Here is a 24,786-nt window from a genome sequence, read left to right on the forward strand (position 1 = left end):
AGAGGACCCTGAAAAGCAACATGACAAAGGGTCGGGATTCAAGGAGAGGTGAAGAATGGGACTATTTTTATAATCTACCACAATGTCCATGTATTTTTGTTATTAGTGAACTACCACTCGAGTTTTTAAAAAATTATAACCGCATCATTGTAGAACCACTTATTGATAGAGAGGAAGTCTGAGTATTTACCAAAAGACTTTGAATTATCCACACAAGGTTATTTAAACTAGAAAATATTTCCTGTACATTCATTGTCAGGTTGAAATCATTTTTTCCTCCCTGCAATGACCCAGGGCTGTGACTGCCCATGACAAAGATTAGATCAGATATAGATAGCAAATAACTGACATTTTTTTGTAATTCAGAGTGATTTATTACATTTTCAAACCTCTTCCACACAAAAGTAGACATGGTTAGACATTATTATTTTAAAAATAAATTTGAATAATTCAAAATTATATCTATGGTAATATCACTTACTTGTATTTTTTCTTAAGTAGGAAAACCTGTTGTGTTACAGGTCAGTAGCCAGGAATTACCTCTAAGCCTAGGTGCACCTGTGGCTGTGGGCATTGTGTATAAGCATCATTTGTCATGTGTGTTGTAGCAGAGAATGAGTGGAGAACCAGAGTGACTTCTCTGCTCTGAGCTCCTGTAACCCATACCTTCCTACTAAGGTTGCTCAATCTGTGTGCAAGAAAATCAAGAATGGAGCCTTCCCTTTCCATCATTTATTCTCTCTTGTAAAAATAAACAATTAGATGTTTTGTAATTTTGAAAAAAATTACCTCCTACACTGCAGTGCTCTCTTTATATTTACACATTTCTCCTTTACCAAGCCATTCAAGCGTGGTGTGCAGGCACCATGACACCTCACCCCTAAATAATTCTCCATCTTTTCCAAAGAATGAGGTCATTTTCCTGTTACTGAGGACGCCATAGTCACACCTGGGAAACTCAACATTAAGTCCAACATTCCATTCAATGAATTTTGCCTGATTGTATCAAAATTATGCTTTAGTTTTCTTTTAATCCAGACCCCATTGCATTAAGTTGTTTTTATTTTTTATTTTTATTTTTTGCAGTTAGTTGCTATATCTCATTAATCTGTTAACAAGGAAGAATAAAAAATACATGTCTGGGGTCATACCCTAAGGCTACAGAAACAAAATTTCCAAGGTTAGATCCCAGGAATCTTTTAAAAAAACTCTTTCTGAAGGGAAAAAAAAGAAAATTCTCTCTGGATGACTCTGACGAGAGTCAAGCTTGGGAATCACTGAGTTCTATTTGGAAGGTTAATTATCTTTTCAGCTGTCCGTGGCTGTTTTCCCTAACAGACTTCAGTGAATCCTATTCCAGGAGTAATAAACTGTTGGGAGAACTATACCTCATTATTATTGATATCCATCTCTTCTCTTCCCTAACCATTGCCACTCCCCTCAAATCCCACCTGTTTCTCACCTCTTAACGTTATACTCACAACTTGAGTGACAGGTTTTGAAAGCCTGGCCCTAGACTTTATCTTATACTTCTCTTTAATTCTAAATTCTGTTAATTCATTGTCCTTGTAAGTACTTTTTAATTGAATAATCTAGCATGGGAGTAGAGGGGTGTGGAAGGGAAGGACTGGCTTTTTGCAAGGCAGATTCCTAGGTCTTCCTCTGGGCACAGGAGTATGCATTTTAAGCAGCTCCTTAGATAGTTCATATTCCCTTTTTTTGTGTTTCACTGTATGGGCCTTTCAGAGTGATTTACTCCCGGTAAGCAACTCTGTAAACCTCTGCTTGTGTCGCTGAATTAAACCTCCATTCTTAGAACCCTTGTCCACAAAACACAGACACCAAACGAATTTACCTTCCCATCTTTTAACTCATCTCTTTCAATGCTCGTATTTCACCAGTTCTCTCAGAAGAAAATGTCCATTCACAGAGTCTTAGCTTTTCTCTAAAACCATAGGAACAGGCATCTTATTTCTGCTCTCCCTGCCTTTTACTCACTCTGACCAAATTCCCTTTTAGTGTTGACTCAAATTGTTTATCTGAGTCTGTGCCTGACCTTTTGGTTCTAGGGACATCTTTATGGCCCCCTACCCCTCACCACCCCCCTGTTTTTTTCTTTTTGGTGGGTACAGATGATGTAGAGGGGAGCCCAGAGGGATGATTACAGGTTGAGAAGTGACCCACACTTTGATTCCAGTATGCCACTTTGAACTAAGTTGTTCATCATGGGAGAAAAAGAACATTTATTATTTTGTTTTTTCAACTTGCCTGCTCTGTTTGCTAGGTAATCTGATCTATTTGAAAAGCAAATATTCTATTTTTGAAAATTACAATAGATTTTCCGCAAAGCTGTGTTTTGCTACCTTAGAAAGAATTACACAGAAATTTAACCTTTTCAATACGGTTGTTAAAATATCTGGTGTCTCTTAGTAAATGAAAAGGAGCCCTCTAGAATCCAAATTTGCCTGTGATGAAGGATACAACTTTCTTTTTTCACTCCATTTGGTAGAAAATAATTCCTGCCAGATGATGTGATTCTAGTGATGCCACTAGCAATTTGAGTGAAACAATGTGGAAAATATGATGCTGTCATCACATACGAAGTTAGATAAAAATATCTATTTGTCAATTTCTATTGATTTATAATATGTATTCATTTAAAAAAATATTTATTATTAGTTATTTTTATTTGTCTGCATCAAGTCTTAGCTGCGGCATGCACAATCTTCATCGTGCAATTCGGGGTCTTTAGTTGCGGCATGTGAACTCTTAGTTGCAGCATATGGAATCTAGTTGCCTGACCAGGGATCAAACCCAGGCCCCCTACATTGGGAGTGTGGAGTCTTAGTCAGTGGACCACCAGGGAAATCCCTCTATTGATTTATTGATACTAAATCCCTACAAGGAGGAGGAATGAAAAATTATGAAGAGGGGCTTCCCTGGTGGTCCAGTGGCTAAGACTTCACACTCTCAATGCAGCAAAACAAAGTATGAGCCCTGGTCGGGGAACTAGATCCCATATGCCATAACTAAGGATTCAGCATGCTGCAACTAAGACCCAGCACAGCCACATGAATAAAAAAATAAAATATAAAATAAATTCTAAAAAATTATGAAGAGACAAAATAAATGTAATAGGTGAACAAATGGAGGGGATTAAAAAAAGAAATAAGGAGAGAAAAAGAAGGCAGAAAGTGAAACCCTTTGTCAGCTGTTGGGGGACATGAGTGGACACCTGTTTCTCGGTTTACTTCATTTGTAGGCAGTACTACTGCTAGGCAACCAGTCTTTGTAAGAAGTCCCAACAGACCAGTTCCTCTTTAAAGGGAGCTTTTGCTAGTTAAATGACAGATGCATGTGGCACAGCATAAGGCACCCACAAACACTGCTCTCCCACTCAGCACCACAGTCATACCCAATATGAATGCTAACAGTGCAGGGAGCTTCCCATTCCCAATGGAGGGTTAACTATTAACACAGCTGTGAAGTGCATGGGAACAGCCCCCAAAGCTATGAGCAGCAGGCAGACTTAGAGCAACAGGCATTAGGAAAGGCTTTGGGAGAGAAGTGGTATCTGAACTGGGACTGGGTACAGAAGCCAGAATGTGTGGAAGCAGCACCGTCTGATTTTGTTGCACGTACAGAGAGCACGGCGGTAAAGAATCTGCTTGCTAATGTAGGAGATGCGGGTTCAGTCCCTGGGTTGGGAGTATCCACTGGAGAAGGAAATGGCTAACCACTCCAGTGTTCTCACCTGGGAAATCTCATGCACAGAGGAACCTGGCAGGCTACAATTCATGGGGTTGCAAAGAGTCGGACATGACTGAGCAACTGAGCACGCACTGAGAGAGAGCACAAGGCTGGAGAGTGAGCTGAGGCCTGATCATGGTAAGTTTTGAATACAGGATGGAAAGCATTTTCTTATTTCAGTGGGAGCCCTGACAGCTTTTGAACAAGAAGTGATCTGAAGGAGTTGCCCTCCAAGATCATTCTTGCCTACTTCTTTGGTAATAGAAACCCCAGTTTTTAACTGGGTTTATGCCGGTAGTACTCTCGCCTGGAAAATCCCATGGACAGAGAAGCCTGGTGGGCTGCAGTCTGTGGGGTCGCGAAGAGTCAGACATGACTGAGCGACTTCACTTTCACTTTTCTGCACTGGAGAAGGAAATGGTAACCCACTCCAGTGTTCTTGCCTGGAGAATCCCAGGAATGGGGTCGCACAGAGTCGGACACGACTGAAGTGACTCAGCAATAGCAATGCCTGTGCAAATTAGGACTGCTTCCCTAACTTCTCTTGAAACTAGGTGTGGTCATGTAACTGGATTTTGGTGAATGAAATAGAAATGAAATAGTGTGTGCAACTTTTAGGAAGTGTTCTCAGAGGGAGAAGGCCTTGCTCCTTCTTATTTTTCCCCTCTGGATGGAAGCCTAACCAGATCCTAATATGCATATTATTTATTAGGAAGATTGGCCTGGGGTAAGACAAAACACCTGATGGCTGGAACAGAGTAGCACTGGAGGTGGGAAGACTAATTAGGAGAACACCTAAACGGTGAAGATAAGAAGTGTGGAAATAAGAACTGAGCCAGAATGGCAGCTTTGAGAATAGATGGGAAAGGTGGACAGGCTAAATATTGCGAAAGGAAAGTCTGTGGGACTTGGCAATAGGTCAGGTGAGAGGAGACACCAGGAAGAATCAAAGGTCATTCTGAGGTTTCAAGCAGAGGTGACTGGGAAGTCAAAGATACTGGTAACAGAAATAGGGGCATCAGCAGGATAAGGAGGCATCCTTGAGGAAGACAAGTAGGAGTTCAGTCCTGAGCATACTGAGTTGAGATTCCTGCAAGATACCCAGGTGGAGAAGTAAAGCAGTCCATTGGAAATTCATTTCTGCAGCTTGATTTGACAGCCCTTTGCATAAAAGTGGTAGTCAAAATGAAGGGAGGGGCTGCTTGGCAAAATAGAGAGTGTGTCTATAGTGTGTCTCTTTCTTCAGTGCACACAGAGAAATAAACTTTGCTCTGCAAAACCAGATAAAAATATGTAAGCTCTTCACTTGATTTATACCCCCTCCCTCAAAAAACCCTACAAGCTGTCTGGCTTCAAGCAATGAAATCCTTGCTGTCTCAAAATGTGGACAGCTCCTTAGAGTTCTTCACTAAGGCATTATGATTTGCACAGATAGCTGTGCTCACATGTTCAAAGATGACTCCTTTTCACCAAAGGATCTATAGTAAACTGTCTTCCTCCTTAACTCAGGTTAGCTACACATAAGAAGACCTCCCTTCCACAGATGTCTTAAAAGAACAATTCCTTTCAAAAGCAGAGAGAATATGAAAATCTAATTAATAAATGTGACAGTAAGACGCCTCTGCAGAGACTTCTCTCATATCTGCCAAGACCAGAGCAGTTGTTAAATAAAACTTGAAATAAAAAGGAGACGAACCTAATGTGAACCTTAGGGAAACATCTCAGCAGGCTGGCTGAATCTGTGTGTGCACTTTCTTTCATGGGATGGCTGGGGATCAGGGGACGGAAAAGGTTAAAAGCCAGTGGCTTGTTTGCTTCAACTGAAGGTACAATGTAGAAACAAACGCAACTGGAAGTGGTGGTGAGAGCTCTGTTTCTTTTCCAAGTTTCGGTCCTCAGCTCACAGAACGGAAGACAGCTGCTGGGCGACCCAGGGCCTATCCAAATGGCCTCAGGCCAAGGGCCTAGCAGCACACGAGTGCGCGAAGTGGCAGGGTGTAGGGGCTAGATTAAGAACCCCGTTTCACTTACGAGTAAAGCTTTGTCAGACCCCTTATTGGGAGGGTGATAAGGTTTTTGCATTTGCCTACCCACCCATCCATCCTTTGTCTCAGCGTCAAGGCCTGCGCCGGGTGAAGGCTTTATCGCACGCAACCACACAGGACTAGACTGGGGTACTTGACGCAGGAGTAAGATGTGGTGGGAGGACTGCCCAGGATCCCCCCCACCGCGCGAGGCCCCTTCGCAGGAGGGGCGGGCGGCACTGGAGCGACAGTACCACGGTGCCGGCATCCCCTCCCCCAACCCCCAGGACAAGGAACGCAGCCGCGTTCCACGTTCTCCCCGACCCTCTGGCCGCGAGGGCCCAGACCCCGGCCGGCCCGAGAGGCCCCGGCAGGTGCCAACGAGCCCGGGCCGTCCCTCAGGCCGTGGCACGCCCTGCGGTCGCAGGGAGCCGGCATAGGAGGCTGTGGGGGCCGGGACTGGCCGGCTCGCCCCGCGCCTCAGCGGCTTCAGGCGGCGGCCCCAACGCGGCCGCCCCTCCCCCCGCGCCGGTGGCCTGGGGCCCGGCAAGAGGCGCGCGGCGGCGCCTCTCGGATGCTGATTGGCGGAGCCGCAGGGGGCGGGGCAGTGGGTGTGAAGGGGCGGGCCCAGACCGCTCTGCACTCGGGTTTTTCTCCGCTTCTGCGAGCTCCCTCATTGCATCATCTTCAGTCAGTGACCGCAGTGAAAGGCTGGGCGCGGCGCGATCCACTCAGGCCGGGGCTCTAGTTCGGTCTCCCGCGTCTGTCCTGGCCCTTCCCACACCTGCTCCAGCGCCAAAGCCGGGGGACCCCAGCGGGCGGACTCCGAGAACCTGCTAGGCACAGCTAGCGGACCTCGCCTGCTCCACGGGATCCATTCATTGAGAGCCGAGTCTTTTCCCGGAGCGCGAGTCGCCCGCCTTCTCCAGCTCGAAGCCGCGGACAGCGCCATGGAGAAAAGCAGTGAGACCAACGGCTACCTAGACAGCGCCCAGGAGGGGCCTGCAGCGGGGCCTGGCGAGCCCGGGACCACTGCTGGACGCGCGGGGCGCTGCGCCGGCTTCCTGCGGCGCCACGGGCTTGTGCTGCTCACGGTGTCCGGGGTGGTGGCGGGTGCCGGCCTGGGCGCGGCGTTGCGTGGACTCAAGCTGAATCGCACACAGGTCACCTACCTGGCCTTTCCGGGCGAGATGCTGCTCCGCATGCTGCGTATGATCATCCTGCCGCTGGTGGTCTGCAGCCTGGTGTCGGGCGCCGCCTCCCTCGACGCCAGCTCTCTCGGGCGCCTGGGCGGCATCGCCATCGCCTACTTCGGCCTCACCACGCTAGGAGCCTCGGCTCTCGCGGTCGCTTTGGCGTTCATCATCAAACCTGGATCTGGCGCTCAGACCCTTCAGTCCAGCGACCTGGGTCTGGAGGATTCGGGGCCCCCACCGGTCCCCAAAGAGACAGTGGACTCCTTCCTTGACCTGACCAGGTAATGTCCCCGCGACCTCCACCCCACCTCTCTGAGCCTCAGTGGGAGACGCCAGCTCTTTAATGCACTCTAGTTCATATGCACCCATATTCATTCTTAACTGGCTGCTGGTGGCCTTTAACAGTTTTAAATGTCAAAATAACGTCTACAGACTTTGCGTGATGACCACACCTGTGCAAACGTCAGCCGGGTCGCACCGGACATTTTCAAGGACCAAGGGCTCCATCTTTTAGCAAGACCGGTCCTACCGTTAGGTGGGAGTGTGCTGGAGAGAGGCAGAGGTCTCACCTGTACTTCATTTATACTCTTTGGCTGCCCTCTGTAGGGAAAAACATTCCAACCACGCCCCTATATTCTCACCTAATTTTCTCCCCCACTGGTGCAAAGAAGCTTCTGAGAGCATTGGTTAAATTTTGCCTGTTGGGCCATTCTCCCCTGTAATCTATGGTGTCTGTTTCAGCCCTTTGACTGGGAGGAAGCTGGCAGTTTTTTTGAAGGGTGTCAGTGGACCCAAGAATAACAAGGCTGGAGTTAGCTGTGCAGGGCTCATTGCCCAGAAGCATGCCTCTCGGTGGGGCTTGGGACAGGCTGCTCTCCACCTGCATAGTCAAGACCACTGTAGAGGATTGTGAGTTTCAGGGTGCTTTATTTGTGGGAAGATGTGAATTCTAGAGAGGGAGGAGAAGGAAGCATCTTCAGTTAACTTTGCCTGCTTTTGGGGACTCTAAAGTTGCATTTCATCCCTAGAAATGTAGTGTAGTTTTTGTGGATTCGCCAAAGCCTCAGCTTCTTTTGGTTTCTCCGTTAGCCCAGAGTTCACAGATGGGAAAACTGCAACCTAGAGGCATTTACTGACGTGGCCAGGTTCAGTTGAGTGGGGAAAGCTTGGCTGGCTCCCTCTCCAGGTTTTCAATAATTCTGGAATCAGAGCCTTGGACATATGTTTTGTCTTGAGTCACTGAAGCAAAGCTCCTCATTGCTGAGGCTGTGAAAAACAGCAAACACTGGGCAAAATGACTTGACTTCCTGCTGTTTCCATTTCTCCTTCTGGAAAATGTGATGACTGTCTGCCACTTAAGAGAGAGTGTTCATTTAAAGTTATAACAACAAAAAAAGGCAAAGGCATTTACTTTGGAGGGGAGGGGGAACAACCCATAACCTCTCTGATAAGGGGGACCAAAAGGTTCTTACCAAAAAGATAGGTGGAGGTGGCCTATTAGAACTTTGATGAGATATAGCCTCTGTCTAGTGTCTGGTAGCTTGTTATTTGGAGTCTTTAGAGATTGTTACGGTTTGAGGACTAACTTTTAGGTGGGTACTGAAAAAGTCTACTGAGGTTGAGAGTTGTGGTCACTTACACTGACCGCTAAGCATCATGGCTTAGCGGTCTGTGTAAGTGCAGACTCTCAGTGGCTCAGGCTGAAAACACAGAAGGGCCAAGTGAGACTTCATCATGGTTTGTTGGAAGTAAGTAGTGTTTCATGTGCCTTTGACTTATTACAATCAATGTATCAGTGAAGGAGCATAATTGTGGGCTTAAAGGAGTCTTTTTTGCAGGGATCAGTGGCTCAAGGAGTGTAGACGTTCTGACGTGTTGGTGGTACCCTATAGGGAGACTGGTAGCCCTCTTTTGTCTCCAAGAGAGAGGCAATGACTAAGAAACAGGGTGTAGGGGGAGAAGTGAGGAATTACCATATTACCACAAGCCCAAGAAGGGACTTATTTCCTGATCATGGTTTTCTAGTTTTAGATCTGAGTCTCTTCAACTCTTGCTTCTGAAGTGCATGACCCGGTATTGTGACTTAGTGGTCAGTATTAAGTGTAGACTCTCAGTGACTTGGGCTGAAAACACAGGGAAGGACCAAGACAACCTTTGTCATGGCTTGTTGGAAGCAGGTAGTGTTTCAGGATGCTTCCAGCGGCTGACCTTATTTAATCCAGCAGCTCACAGATAAAAGTAGGGTAGGTGGTAGACCCAATTTTACCACTCAGAAAACTGAGACAGATTAAGTGATTTGCTCCAGGCCACAGAGTGGTTTATCAAAAGAGGGAGAGAAGAACTATGGGTCTGGCTCCCCTCTGGTTCAGAGCTCTATTTCTTCCACTCTTTCCTTCCCCAAATCAGCACACCATAGTAATGAGGCCATGCTGCTGATCTAGTCCCATCTCAGAAATGTTTGCCCTGATGCAGATGCTGACCAGGAACCGGGTAGGATATGACACTCACTTCTTGTAAGCAGAGGAGTCGAGCCCTTTCAGTGAAGGAAAGCGAGTATGCGGGTTGAATCTGACATTCTCTTTGAGCCCATGTGAGAAGAAACAGAATCCTGAGTCATGTGGAAGTGCTTCCTGAGTCTGGGGACCCTCTGGGTAAATGCTTTTAAATTGCTTCCCTTGGGATTTCCCTGGTCCCCAGTGGTCCATTTGTTAAGACTCCACCTTCCAATGCAGAGGGTTCGAGTTTGATCCCTGGTCAGGGAACTAAGATCCCACATGCTGCAGTGTGTGGCCAAAAAGTAAAAAATTAATTAATTAATTAATTAAGTTACTTCCCTCAAAGAAACCTCACGGATGCCGATTTCATGTGACTCTGGGCATGTTCCCTGGCAAGGGCAGGCCACAGTCCTTTCTGCCTTGTGGGCGAGTGATGAAATGAGACTGCAGGCAAACACCTTAGTGATCCTGCAGGCCTGCCCCCTGGTAACTGCCTAGAACCTACACACCTGGAAGGAGTGGGAGACGCCTCAGGTGATTTAGTGCACCCATGTCCAAGGCTTTGCTCAAGTCCATGACCTTTCTGGATGGTGGAGATGCCCCAAACTCCCACTGGGTCTCTCTGCCATGATTTCTAACTTATTTTTTCAAGATGGAACTTAAAGTCAGAAAGAGATGAAGTTAATAGATACTGATTGAGCCTTTTAGAAAATTCAGAATGCCATTGCCAAGTGTTGTGATTTCCCAACACAGTGGATGAGAAATAGCACAGCAGACTGGGGCGTGGGGATGAGGCTAGAACAGGCCCTTAGAAGAGCTGAGAAGGGACAGTGACAGTAGCTGGCAGGTGGGAAAGTTAGTTTCCTTCTGAGCGCCATGCTTAGGAACCTGGGAGGACGTCAGAACTCATTACTGGATGGGACCCAGAGTGACTTTTAAGCAGGTCTTCAAGAACCCAATCATTGTGGAATTCTTGGCCTCTAACTTCTTACTGATCGTGGGTCCTAAGACATGTCCGTAAATGTGCCTTGGCTTCCTCATCTTTATAATGGTGATCATGAGAACACCTGCCTCTTGGGATTGTGATGAGGGTTGAATGAGTTATGTTTGTAAAGCTCTAAGAATAGGACTGATCCAGTAATGCTTGCTCTTGTTATAAATGGAGCAAGATTATGAGTGATGATGTTTTTCTGGTTCACATGAGTTAATGGGGATGATTCTCTTTTTATGTGTGTGCTAAGTGGCTCAGTCATGTCTGACTCTGTGCAATCCCGTGGACTGTAGCTCTCTAGGCTCCTCTGTCCATGAGATTCTCCAGGCAAACATACTGAAGTGGGTTGCCATCTCCTCCTCCAGGGGATCTTTCCAACCCTGGGATGAAACCCATGTCTCTTATGTCTCCTGCATTGGCAGGCACTTTCTTTACCACTAGCACCACCTGTGAAGCCCAGCTTCTTTTCATACTCTGAAATGAAGAGTGGGTGGGAAGAAAAGGATGTTTGGAGAGCTCAGGATGACTTGAAGTTAATAGAGCTTTTTGGGTATATTGGGAACCATGTGGAGCCTGGAGAAAAATTCTGGTGAATAGTGGCTATGTTTTGGACTAACAGAATCAACAATGTGGAACATTTGGGAAATGGAGAAAATCAAAACTAAACACAGAAGAGCCTTCCATTCTGAAATGGGGCAGAAATCCTCACATATCCTCCCCAACATCTGTTTTCTTTTCCCCCTGCATGACATGTGTCTGGTCTCCAAATTTGACCTCAGGTTTCTTCATGTGTCAGTGGAAAGGACTGAGGTAACCTTCCTCTGAGTGCTAATATTTGTGGTTTTCAAATGGAAGGCCAGACACTGATGTGCCAAGGAGGCAGGGGTCTAAGGCACTGTCTGTACTGGCAGCCCGGAGAATGGCTCTGGACCATTGTCTTGCAGAAGTGTACCCATGGCTGCTGGGTACCTGGTAAAGACAACTGAGAATTTGCCTGTTGCCCAGTTTTCTAGGCTCTATTGCTTTTCTTGCATTCATTTTCTCAACAGTGGACAGTTCTAGGAGACTTTCCCCTGTTGGAAGGAGGCTCTAGGTCTTTAGTTTATTTCCCAAGAACAGGGTGACTATGAGGCCTCTCAGCCTGCAAAGAACACATTTCTCCAGTAGATGTGAAGAAAACTGTCAGCGACTGAGATCTGATATGAGTCCTAGATCACAGTCAAGGGAGTGAATGATGAATCTTTTATTTAAATGTTGACCACAGCAGGTTATCTGACCTACGTCTCTCCCTTCTGTAGCCTAGATGAAGACTCCTAGCAAATCGAACATGGATCCAAATTAATGGAGATTTCTCAGCCTACCTAGTCACTGAAATTGGCAGCTTGTAATTTAAAACTAATATCTTTAGCTCGACACCAGGCCTAAAGAACATAAACCCAGGGAGACGGTGCGGATAGTGATGAAGTACAGACACTGAGGTCGGCTACCCGAGTTTGAATACAGCTTCACCACCACAGGCTTCCCTGGTGGCTCAGATGGTAAAGAATCCGCCTGCAATGTGGGAGACCCGGGTTCAATCCCTGGGTTGGGAAGATCCCCTGGAGGAGGGCATGGCAACCAACTCCAGTATTCTTGGTGGAGAATCCCATGGACAAAGGAGCGGGCTATAGTCAGGGGGTCTCAAAGAGTCAGACACGACTGAGCAACTGATACTTTCCCTTCACTCTCACTACCACTTATTAGCTGTATGGACAGTCATTTAGCCTGTTTGTACCTCAGTTTCCTTATCTGTAAAATGGGGTTAATAATAGTGTAGCTACTACCCAGACTTGTTACAGGGATTGAAAGAGTTAGTATATGAGTGTCTCTCTAATATTCTAGCATGTCCCATCCTCTTGGGGACAGCTGAAGGCTACTTGATACAGAGAATGAGTGGTCCTCTTAGCCTTGTTTCCTCCAGTACCCCCCACCCCAGGGGCCCAGCATTTTTTTTAGTATATGAGTGTCTCTCTAATATTCTAGCATGTCCCATCCTCTTGGGGACAGCTGAAGGCTACTTGATAAAGAGAATGAGTTGTCCTCTTAACCTTGTTTCCTCCAATACCCTCTACCCCAGTGGCCCGGCATTAGCCTTTCCAGCAGGAATCTAAAACTGGATGTGGGCCTCAAAAAGAGGATAGGTTACTCCCCCACCCCCTACTGTCTCCATAGTGTGGGCCCATCACCCCCAGCTCTCCCTCTGCTCCTGACCTTGTAGGGGGTACCAAGATCTGAAGGTGCATACCCCTGTTAGCTAACTCTGTAACAATGAACACTACGGATGATAAATATTTATCAGGTGTACATACAGTGTCATATCCTGTTCTGAAGAGTCTTTGAAATGTTCATAAGTTCACTAACAACTGTTTGAAGTTAAATGAAAGGAAATGCTGTTGGAACAAAAAATATATATACCTAAGCAAAAGTAAATTGCTTTACATTCTTCTCATGTGGAACAGGGAAATGCATACAATCCTTGACAATAGGATCAGAAGAACAAACAGGACCAGATGTATAAAGAAGGAACATTTGTGAAGTTTTTATGGTGTGAGCTGCACGAGTGTGTTCAGTACTACTCACAGTAGTTCTGCTTTCATCAGTTCAGCCTTGGCTAATACCAGTTTTTCTGTTTGCTTTAAAGTACGTGTCCAAATGTTCCTAAAGCACTGGCAAGACTCGTCCATTCATTCTCTCCCAGTTTGATCTGACTCGGGTCTCTGGATGTAGTAATACAGTCTTGGCACTTTTGCAGATGTTTTTGACTTAGACGCACTATGAGAAGTACATTTTAGATGATAGCATGCACATGTAGACACCCCCACCTCCACATAGACAACCTGAAACACAAGTTCCACAAAACCACATTTTAAGTGCTGATGCACGCTGCTCTTTTATTTTCTGTCTGATGTATTACATCTTTTATAGAGTGCTCCTTAGAGCTGGGAAATACAGCTGGCATTATGTAATTCCAGAACATTTCTCAGAATCAAGGACAACAGAAAAAAGGACATATTTGAGAATTTGAATAAAATGAAGAGGTCAGTGTTTAGAAGCGTACTAGTACCCTGTGAAATTGAGTGCTCTGCAGAGGTGAGCCTGAGGAGCATTTGATCCTTTTGGTTTCCAGATGGTGGATCTTACAACATCAAACCTGTACTGGAGTTGTGAGGTCCACAACTCACCAGCCACAAGTACCTATTTAAAGTTAACTAGTTTAAATGTAAATAAAAGAAGAAATTCAGACTCTAAGTAGCACTCACCATTGTTCAAGTGCTCAGTAGCCACACAACTAGCATATTGGACAGCAGAAATATAGAAAGTCCTGTTGGACGGCGCTGGTCTATATGGAATGTGAATGGGAGATATAGTGAATTCCTATCTCTGAACACTAAATGAAGGGTTAAATTGATCACTCTAAGATCCTGTTCCTCATTTTGAAAGCACCCAGGGTTACTCTGTCAATGTGAGGAGCTGGGAAAAGTGCCTGGAGACAGAGCTCTGGGGGAAAAACTGCTAGTGTGATGGAGCAGACGATCCAGGAGAGCTCAGCAGTAAGAAAAAGCCCAGGTTCACTGCAGCATCTGTGTCTAAAAGCCAATGAAAGAGGGGGAAGAAGAGTGCAAAGAGAACAAAATCAAAGAACTGACACACCTGATTGTAAGACTTACTACAAAGAAAGCTACAGTGATCAAGACAGTGTGGTACTGGCAAAAGAACAGACAAATACATCAGTGAAACAGGGTAGAGATCCCAGAAATCAACCCACCTAAATATGACCAACTGGTCTTTGACAAAAGAGTAAAGGCAGTAGAATGGCACAAGAATCATCTTTTCAGCAAACGGTGTTGAAACACCTGGACATCCACGTGCAAGAAAAGTGAATCTAAACACAGCCCTTGTGCCATTCACAAAAGTCAGCTCAGAATGGATCACCTATCTAAAGGTACAATGCATAACTATAAAACTCCTGGAAAATAACATAAGATGACCTCTGATATGGCAATGACTTTTTAGATACAACACCAAAGGCAGGATCTATGAAGAGGGGAGAAAAATGTTTTGTCTTACTGCTGCGGCCAGCACAGCAGGTAGGATTGAAAGTGGTTGGCGCACAGTTTGGGAAAAAGAAACTAGAGACAGAATTAAAGTTATAAAGATGGAACCGGGGGACTCAAGACCTCTTGGGTCAAGAGCCCTGTTCCTTGGAACCACATCACTTTTATTTAGTGTCTTGGCAAGCAGAAAGTATCTGTTGTGTTACAATGAAGTCAGCCTCCTCCAGTCACATCTCCCATTTTATTGATTACTTTAAACTATCTTTGTTATTTTCTTGTACAAGGGCTATCACCTAGCTGGAGGTCATAGACCTGCATATGCCTTGGGAAAACATCTTAGTGTGTGCACAAGCAGTGTTCTGAACTTGTGCTGACCTGGCATTCCAAGGTCCACACTATGTTTTTCCTTAGCTTAGCAGGGCATGACAACCCCAACTGATCAACCCGATGTACTTTTATTTGGGTTATGCTGTATTGCTGTATTTTGCTTTTATTTTTTTCCCATGGTGATTTTCTCATTTAGCCAGAGCAACAGGCGGCTGACTATTAACCCCTGAACCTTACTCCTGCAGCCTCACACCCTTGCCCCTTGGAGGGCAGGTGGGGGAGGGAGTGCTCCTGCTCCTGGCCTGTGGCAATGAGGGGAACTAAAGGAGAGTGATTCAGTGGGTTCAACTCATTGCCGCGAGGTGTTTCCTCCCAAGGGATTAATATTTGAGAGCTGAGTTGTGTCATCTAAAAAGTTCAGTCATCCCATTGAATGTGCGTATGATTTTTGGTTGTCAGATCTCCTTTGCAGTTAGCACTGTATCTTTTGTCCTAATTTTTAAAGGAATTTTGAGATATGATTTACATACAAAAGATGCACCCATTTCAGGGGTGCAGTTCAATAAGTTTTGACAGATAGATAAACCACTTAATCACTACCACAATCCAAACAGTGAACATTTTTGTCTCCCATGATCCTTCTCAGCAGTTCCCACACTTCATCCCTGGCCCCGGGCAGCTTTGGATAGAAAGTTTTGCTTTCTATCACTATGGATTAGTTTTGCTTTTTCTAGAGTTTCATGGCAATGGAATTACTCAGTATGTACTTTTCTTTGTCTGGCTTCTTTTGCTCAGCACAGTGTTGTTGAGATTCTCCATGTTGTGTATATTAGTGATTGATTCCTTTTTATTTTCAAGTGGAATTCCTTTGTATGGATTTATCGTGATGCTGTTTGTCCATTCATCAGTTAATGGACATTTCCGTTTCGAGCAACAATTATGAGTAACGCTGTTATTCGTATAGCTCATGTCTAGGAGTAGAAATGCTGGGTCATATGGTAAGTGTATGTTTAACTTCATAAGAAACTGCCAGAACACATCATGTTCTTCTTAGGAATTTGATTCTTTTGGCTGGAGTTGCCGTTTTGACACTAGTATTGAATGTACCCCTCTATTCCCATTGGATTTTGTAGACTATCTGAAAACAGATTGGTCTAGAAGTTGTGGGTTAGGATCCATTCTGGGTGAGGCAGTATTGGGTTATTGCTTTTGCTAAAGACACCAGGCTGGCCAGATAGTAGTGTTTGAACAAGTGGCCTGTGACCCTTGGAAGAGAGTGTGTTTCAAGGCATGGGAGAGGCTGTGCTCGCCCCAAGTGAGGATACAGCTCATTTCTGAAGGATGTGAAGTGTTTGTGGGGGAAGTCTTCCCCCATGGAGAAGATAGAGGGCTTCTATCCCAGCTCTCTCCTTAACTTCTCTGTCCTTTTAGGGAGAGAAGCAGGTGACCAGTTCAGTCTGAGAACTACTGTGGTGGATGTAGAATGGATGAAACCTTGGCTCAGGGCCTGTTTTTGCTTCTAACTAGTATAGCAAATGGAAATGAGATACCAAACAAGACTGAGAAAAGTGCTTTGTAATGGAAATCATAGGCAAAAATAAGTTACTTTTCATCTATACATTAACAAATAACCAATACCAATGCCTAGTCTGTTTCTGCTGCTGCTGCTAAATTGCTTCAGTCGTGTCCGACCCTGCGCAACCCCAGAGACGGCAGCCCACCAGGCTCCCCCGTCCCTGGGATTCTCCAGGAAAGAACACTGGAGTGGGTTGCCATTTCCTCCTCCAATTTAAAATAAATAATGCTTGTAATAGGAATCAAATTTCAGATCACCATTTTGCAATGGTTATTTCAATAGATCACATTTTGTCTGTTTAAATACAGCCATGTACTTTCAGGTATTTTTTTTTTTTGGAGGGGGGTCCTATTGTTTTATTTTATTTTTCATTTATTTTTATTAGTTGGAGGATAATTACTTTACAATATTGTAGTGGTTTTTATATTCTTTAAGTATGTTGAAAGCAATTCAGGTTTCATAGACAAGCAAGTGAGGAAATGCTGAGTTGCCGTCTCTCGCTGTTGGCTGTCTTTTGGAAGCCTGACTGTTCTAACAAAGTCATTTTTGTGTCTCATTAACCTTGTTGGTGGGTGTATTATCTCTTGTTTAACAAGTTACCACCATTTAACAGCTTTAAAAAGTCACACATTTATTATCCCACAGAATCTGCAGTGTCAGGAATCCTAGCATGGCTTAGCTTGGTTTTCTGCTTCAGAGTCTCTTACAAGGCTGCGATCTAAGTGTCGGCCACAGCCGGGGTTTCTTCTGAAGGCTAAACTGAGGAAGGATTCCCCTCTGAGGACACATGGTTGTTGGCAGAATTCAGTTCCTTGAGGTTCACACTGGGAGTCTCTGTTCCTAGCTGGCTGTTGGCCAGAGACCGTCCTCTGTGTCTTATCATATGGGTCTTTCTAACATGGCGGCTTGTTTCATCAATATGCAAGCCCAGAAAGCAATAAAGAGTGTCTTCTAGCAAGATAGAATCCACAAGTTTATGTAACCATATCACAAGAGTGATGTCCCATTACCCTTACTGTATTTTGTCTGTGCTTGTATTCATGCTAAGTCACTTCATTTGTGTCTGACTCTTTGCGACCCATGGACTGCAGCCCACCAGATTCCTTGGTCCACGGGATTCTCCAGGCAAGAATACTGGAGAGGGTTGCCATGCCTTCCTCCAGGGGATCTTCCCAATGCAAGGAATGAACCCACAACTCTTGCGTCTCCTGCATTTACAGGCGGGGTCTTTACTACTAGTGCCATTCTACTGACTAGAAGCAAGTCATAGTCCCCACCCCCACACCCCACCATGTCACACACACTCAAGGGGAGGGTATTACACAAAGATGTGACTACCAGGAGGCCTCTTAGACTCTGCTTGACAAGCTGGGCTGCAGTCAGACCTGCTGACCTCTGAAACTGAACACATGCAAATAGTTGCCTAGAGATTCTAACACTGTGAATTACTCATTCACAGAAGTAAGAATTAATGGATTTTTGGCACAGATTGTAGAGGATGAGCTTTTACTCTCCAGACTTACTATAGGAAGTCAGTAGAAAAATGGATTGTCAGTGGGATTTTCATCTATCACAACTCAGTTCTCAGTTCAGTTGCTCAGTCGTGTCTGACTCTTTGTGACCCCATGAGCTGCAGCACGCCAGGCCTCTCTGTCCATCACCAACTCCCGGAGTCCACCCAAACCATGTCCATCCAGTCGGTGATGCCATCCAACCATCTCATCCTCTGTCAGACCCTTCTCCTGCCCTCAGTCTTTCCCAGCATCAGGGTCTTTTCAAATGAGTCAGCTCTTCACATCAGATGGCCAAAGTATTAAAGTTTCAGCTTCAACATCAGTCTAGCATCTGTACAAAATCTGACCCAAAGGAGGCTCAATAAAAACTATTTGCCTGCCAAGGTTTTGGTTTCAAAATCTAGTGTAACTGGATCAGTTCTATTGCTCTCCTTTTATAACAAAATTCTACAAATTCCTTCATCCTGAAATGAAATCTATAAATAGAATTTACCCTACACATAATCTCAAACATCAACATGACCTAACTGTAATATAAAAAACATACCAGATTGGTGGTTGCCAGAGGTGATGGTGGAGGGTGGGATAAATAGGTAGAAGAGATTATTATGTATTTTTTAAAAATAGAAATTAAAAAGTATACTGTAAAGTTTTTAAATGTTAAATACCAAAGGAGAGTAATTCATAGTAAAAATAATGTATTTCAAGATGTGAATGCTCTAAAACAAAATGGGTAGGTGCTTGCTTCTGAGTTTAGAGTCACCATTAATGAGAGAGCCGTAAATTCAGACTGATACTCAGTTACTAGCATGTGTGATTAAGGGCCCAGATCCTATAATTTTTCATTAGTGATGTGATTTCCCAGAAAGTGAATGATTCTTGAAAATATTCTGAACAAAGCAAAACAAAAAAACCATCCCACATTTTACACAGGCGTTTCAGTCCTAGAAAATTCAGTGTATATTCAAACTGCACAAAAAATACTTTGCTTTGAAGTTAGTTTTTAAGCTCAAATGATTTATAAATAAGATTTTCCTCTATAGTTTTGTGTCATACAGGACATTGGGAAGTATGAGGGCCTTGAAACTATTACACAGGACTTTGCCACACTTAGCAGAACAAATAGCTGGGATCTGGCACTTCTGCCCAAACATACTCCCCCAGTTCCAGGAATGCCCCCAGTTATCATAACAACAAAGCATTCCCTTGGATTTCACAAATTGGCAGCACCACTTCCCACTGAGAACCGCTGCCCTAGGGCCTAGCCACTAGGGGAAAGGAAAGTGATGCAGTTATTCTGGTTTGCTTGGACACAGCTAAATATCAAGGGTACCACAAGAGACATGAGGATAGAGATCAGTGCTTCAAAGTCTCTATTGTGACCCTTTAGCCAAGGCACAGTTGAGTGCTTGGATCAAGCAGAAGATGGCAATAACTGCAGGACATGGGGAGAGAGGGAACCCTGTGTATTAGGCTGTCAGGTGTGAGCATCTGAAAGTGAACATGTTGAATGACAAATTTTAAGGATACTGACAAAGTGCTTTCTTTTCCAACAGAAACCTGTTTCCTTCAAATCTTGTGGTTGCAGCTTTCCGGACGGTAAGCTTGATGCTTAGCTAAAAATAGGAAACTTTGGGTGTTATATGTTTATAGCATATAAATTACTGCTATAGAGTTAGGTAAGGTGGAACAAGGAGGGTTATGTGCACTTAGTATCATTGGCCTAAATTTTTATAGATGGGCCCCTGGAGTGAAAACAAACAAAACAACAAGAAACCAAAAATTGTCCAAAATATCCCAGCATCTTTTCACATCACTTAGTACCCTCAAATCACATTTTATGGAGCTCTTAAATATTTTAGAATTTTAATTTTTTTTTATCTTTTTAAGTTTTTTGGCCACATTGCACAGCCTGTGGGATCTTAGTTCCCAGACCAGAGATTGAACCTGGGCCATGGCAGTGGAAGTGCTAAATCCTAGCCACTAGACTGCCAGGGGAATTCCCTAGAATTTGTTTTTTAAATGCATTTTTATCTTTTTTTTTCTGATTATAACTATAATATATGCTCCTTCCAAAAAAAAAATTAAAGTACAAAAGAATAGAAGGAAATAAAAATCACCCATAATCACTACCTAGAGCTACCCATTAACATTTTGTTATACATCCTTCTGGTATGTTTTTTCTATATGTGTGCATGTGCACCTGCACACAGACACACATGCACACAAGATTTTAAAATAATTATACTACATACATTGTTATTATGTATACACATATTGTTCAGTAACCAGCTCTTACTGTGAACATTTTCTCATGTTGGTAAATGTCCTTCTGCATGAGTTATTGGCTGTGGTATGAATATGTCATAATTTTACTCAATCAGTCCCATGTGGATGGCTGTTTCTAGTTTTCCCCTAACTTTAGCAATCCTGAATGTAATGTTCCTAGAGCCAAGCTTTACACAAAGAAGGAATATAAAGGTCTAGATTAGATGGACTAAACCGATTGCCTTTTTCACACACCGTCTTTTCAGTTTCCACTCAGTCTTGCTCTTTAAAAAAACAAACCAAAAAACCCTGGGTATAAATACAACTGTGGCTTGTATGCATAATGTGAGATAGAAGGTAAGAGAAAAATGAAGTGTTGTGGCTTTCAGTGCCTGCCACGGAAGGTGTGGGGTGGCTTTGTATCCCCTGCCACCCCTAATCACAGGACAGCTGATCATCTCTGCCTGTCTGAAAGCTTGATAAGTCAAAGCTGAGAGAGACCAGAGCTCTTTAAAGGCAGGTTCAAAGCAGAGGCCTCTGGGTCTGAACTGCCTAATGGGCCCCTTTTTAACAGTTCAAAAGCCTCGTGTCCTTAGAAGGGTGAGGAAGGGTGTCATATAACAGAGTCCCCTGAACGTTAGTGCACACTGCTGCAGGCAGACACCTGTGTGTGTCAGGCAGGAGTGTGTGAAGTCAACCACAGGACGAGAGTTGGAAAGACAGTTCCCCTCTGATGAGTAGGTCTCCCTGAAGACTCAGCCAAAAAACACCATCTTGCTCCCCACCCTTTGTTTTGAGCAGTGGAGGGCTGAATGCATATTAGAAACAGATGCTGAAAAGCAGTCAAGCTCAAGTAAGTTTTGGAACAGAGTGGAGCATAAATAAATGAATGAAAATAAAATGACACATCAAAAAAATGAACTTTACTATTATGGAATGAATACCAAGTTTCTCCAAATAATATGAATTCTCAGCCGTTTAAGATATCAGCTTGAAACTGTACAGACCTTCTCCAAACTGGGGTCTGGGGACTGAGGAAATTCTCTCCATTCCCTTGGGTTCCTAAATAATCAGCGGTCTCCTAGAGTGCATGTTGCCCTGGGCTTAAATGACTTTGGTACAGTGCTCAGAGGCCCTTGTCCGGCCAAGCCAGTGAGGAGTGCCAGCAGACCTGGAGGGAAGAACGGCCAAGTAGCAGGAGGCCCAGCAGTCCTCTGGACTCCTCTTGGGGAAGGTCTTCAGCGGTGAACTGACGGGGTTTTCTCTTTCTCTCGCTCACAGTATGCAACTGACTACAGAGAGGTGATCCACAACACAAGCGCTGGAAACGTGACCATTGAAAAAGTAAGGGTTTTTGTGAGATCACTTAACGACAAATCCTATAACACAGATAATGCTTCTGAACTCAAGGAGCATACATGATGCTTGTCTTTTTCTCAGCAGGACTGAAGACTGGGATTTGAATTGCACAGTTTAGGTTTCTCTTTGAGCCGTTTACCATCTTTAGGATGTCCATTTCATTGAATTGAAACTAATGTCCCCTTTCTTAAAAAAAAAATTGTGTAACATCCCTTCTGTTTTTCTGAAATATAAATAACAGGTGATCTAACCTACCCTTGCACGTAGAATTTGTCATAGGGGTTTAACTCGCTATAACCATCATTCATTCACAAGTATTTTTTTGAGTACCTGTTGTTTCTTTTGTTGTTGTTGTTGTGTGTGTGTGTGTTTTATTTGAACACACCACAAGGCATGTGGGAATCTTAGTTCCCTGACCAGGGATTGAACTTGAGTCCCTTGCAGCTGAAGCACAGAGTAACCGCTAGACCACCAGGGAAGTCCCTTGAGTACCTGTTGTTTACCAGACACTGAGCTAAGTCCTAGCCTTCATGCTGGAGCTGAAAGGGATGAGGGACCTCAAGGATTATTTAGCCCAGTGGTGAAGCTACCACGGGAAGAAGGAGGAACTTTGCCTTCCCCCCATCCCCCTTACACCTCTCCAGGGCTAAGTGGCTCTGAGTTCTCCCAGCCTGTCTTTGATTGAAGGGAAAAGTTCTACTTTTTTTTTTTAAGTTGAAAGCTAATAGTTTAGTCCCTTTCACTTCATCTTGCAGATGAAACATCTGAAGCTCAGAGAAGTTATTTTAATATCAGCCAGGACTAAGCTCAGACTAGAATGATGGTAAAAATGCTCTTTCAGTTTTTGCCACACTGACATGTTTCCTATTCAGAATTTCATAATGTGTTGTGATGGAATAAAATGTTTGTCTAACATATATGCTTATAGTAGTGAGATTCAGTACTGATGGAAAAAAAATAAAGAACACATTATATTTATACATTTTAAGTCAGTGATTTAGGAAGGAATGTCCTGAAAATATCCATGTTGATTCTGAACATCATTTTTGGAATTTGTCAGTGAGGAGACTATGGTAAGAACCTAGCAACAAAGAATTAGTAGGCAAAGTTAGAATCACTGACTTTTTTTTTTTTTTTTTGGTCACACCCTTGAGGTTTATGGGATCTTAGTTCCCTGACCAGGGATTGAACTGGGGCATATAGCAGTGAAAGCACTGAATCCTAATCACTAGACCATCAGGGAATTCCCTACAATCATTGACTCTTGATCTGAAGGACCTTTTCTCCAGTCAGCTTGTCTTTTAAAGTGAAGTGAGGCGAAAGTCGCTCAGTCGTGTCCGACTCTTTGCGACCCCAGGGACTATACAGTCCATGGGATTCTCTAGGCCAGAATACTGGAGTGGGTAGCCTTTCCCTTCTCCAGGGGATCTTCCCAACCCAGGGATCGAACCCAGATCTCCCTCATTGCAGGCAGACTCTTTACCAACTGAGCCACAAGGGAAGCCCTGTCTTTTAAAAGCAACCCTTTGAAATGATTGTCCAGCCTCTAGCTGAGCACATCCAGTGAGGAGAGGTTCAATACTTTCTGTTTCAACCTGTGCCCATTTCCAAAGCTTTCACAGTTAACAAGTAGGTGAAAATCCTGTTTGTTGACTTTCCAAATCCTGAGACTCCATCTCCCCTTGAGTTCCCGGCCCCTTGATCTGTGAAATCACCGAGTGCTAAAGGAAATATGAGCCTTTCCTCTTTCTGGGCACACTATTGCAGTCTGACGGAGACCTGAGCAAATGCATTCTTTAGTCCTCACTCATCTGTTGTAAACTCAGACCCTGTGTCCCCTCTGATCCTACAGATCCCCGTTGGCACCGAAATTGAAGGGATGAACATTTTAGGATTGGTCCTTTTTGCCCTGGTGTTAGGAGTGGCCCTGAAGAAACTCGGCTCCGAAGGAGAAGAGCTCATTCGCTTCTTCAACGCCTTCAATGAGGCGACCATGGTGCTGGTGTCGTGGATTATGTGGTGAGTGTCACCCTATCACCCACTCTCTCTCTCATGTCTCCTGCCATCCAGAAAAGAACCCCACTTAGCTGTTCTAGGTCACCCCTGTGGGGCCACATGGCGCAGTGCTGTCTGTGGATGAGGTACCACAACCAGTCTTGGCACAAGGGTTGAAGGATCTCAGAGAAATAGGCGTGCACCATGGTTAATAGTCACTTCCTCGTCACCCACAGTGACCCCTGGGGTTCTATCATTGATGATTTATCGATGCGTCTCACCGTTATTCTTGCCACATCTTGTGGGGCAATGAATTCCATATAAAATAAGGCTTATTTCTCTTTAAAGAATAGATTAAAGCTTCAGAAGGGCCCCTTACTATAGTATTTTATGACACGGAGAACAAATCCATCTTTACCCCGTACGTACAGGTAAACTTGGAATGGTCTTTACATGAATGTCTCTTTATATAATAGCAATGAAAGGGTGCTTGTTTAATAAAAACCACCAGATTGATTTCTGGCTAACAAGGAAAAATTTGACAAGATCTCTCAAAGTAACTGCTCAGAAATCATACCAATTCCAATGCCAATGCTTCAGTAAGCTTTATCCTGCTGTTTTACTGAAGCCAGACTTTGTGTGTTTTAGTTTCTACCCACTCGTTGAGAAACTAGTTTATCTTTTCATGCACAAAACTTGTTCCTTATTGTCAACCCTTAAATATCCTAGGCTGTCTCTCTCTCAGAGGGCACTGGGATGGCAGCTGGACTGATTTTAAGAGAGAAGCCTGGAATTTAGTAGGAAAGCTTGAGATTGGTTGGGAAGCCAAGTTCAGAGCCTCCACTAGTAGTATTTATCCTGCTTAACCAAGTTTTCTTGCTCAGCCCCAAACTCCAGAGTCTGAGTCTGCATCAGAAACATGACACTTCGTATGACTGCTGTTGTTCTGGGGAGAAAAATATTTCCAGAAAGGAAAAAGTGTTTTCATCCTGTCAGGTTCTTTCCCTGGCTTGTTTTTATTGGTCTGAAATCCTCCCAAAGGTTGGATTAAAGAAAACTGTGCAGGAAAGTGATGTTCCTATGTGAAGACATTTGTTTTCAATCTGAAACCAATTTACAGTCATTCCTTCAATGTGACGTGTTAGTTATAGAAGCAGACATTTGGAAAGGCAGACCCGGCTGAGTATCTTAACTGCA

At 44.2% G+C, this 24,786-nt stretch overlaps 1 protein-coding gene across 1 annotated transcript in view; it reads left to right on the top strand.

Moving 5' to 3' along the window:
* Positions 1–6,391: 6,391 nt before the first annotated feature.
* The window catches only part of SLC1A4 (solute carrier family 1 member 4), a 29,831-nt gene continuing 11,436 nt past the window's right edge, over positions 6,392–24,786 (top strand). The window contains exons 1-4 of the mRNA XM_020916217.2: positions 6,392–7,251; positions 19,524–19,566; positions 21,517–21,579; positions 23,447–23,613. Coding sequence (XP_020771876.1) covers positions 6,725–7,251; positions 19,524–19,566; positions 21,517–21,579; positions 23,447–23,613 — 800 coding nt within the window. The 5' untranslated portion in view covers positions 6,392–6,724. The remainder of the gene's footprint in view (positions 7,252–19,523; positions 19,567–21,516; positions 21,580–23,446; positions 23,614–24,786) is intronic.

Source organism: Odocoileus virginianus, chromosome 2 (assembly GCF_023699985.2).
Source record: "Odocoileus virginianus isolate 20LAN1187 ecotype Illinois chromosome 2, Ovbor_1.2, whole genome shotgun sequence".
Classification (NCBI taxonomy): domain Eukaryota; kingdom Metazoa; phylum Chordata; class Mammalia; order Artiodactyla; family Cervidae; genus Odocoileus; species Odocoileus virginianus.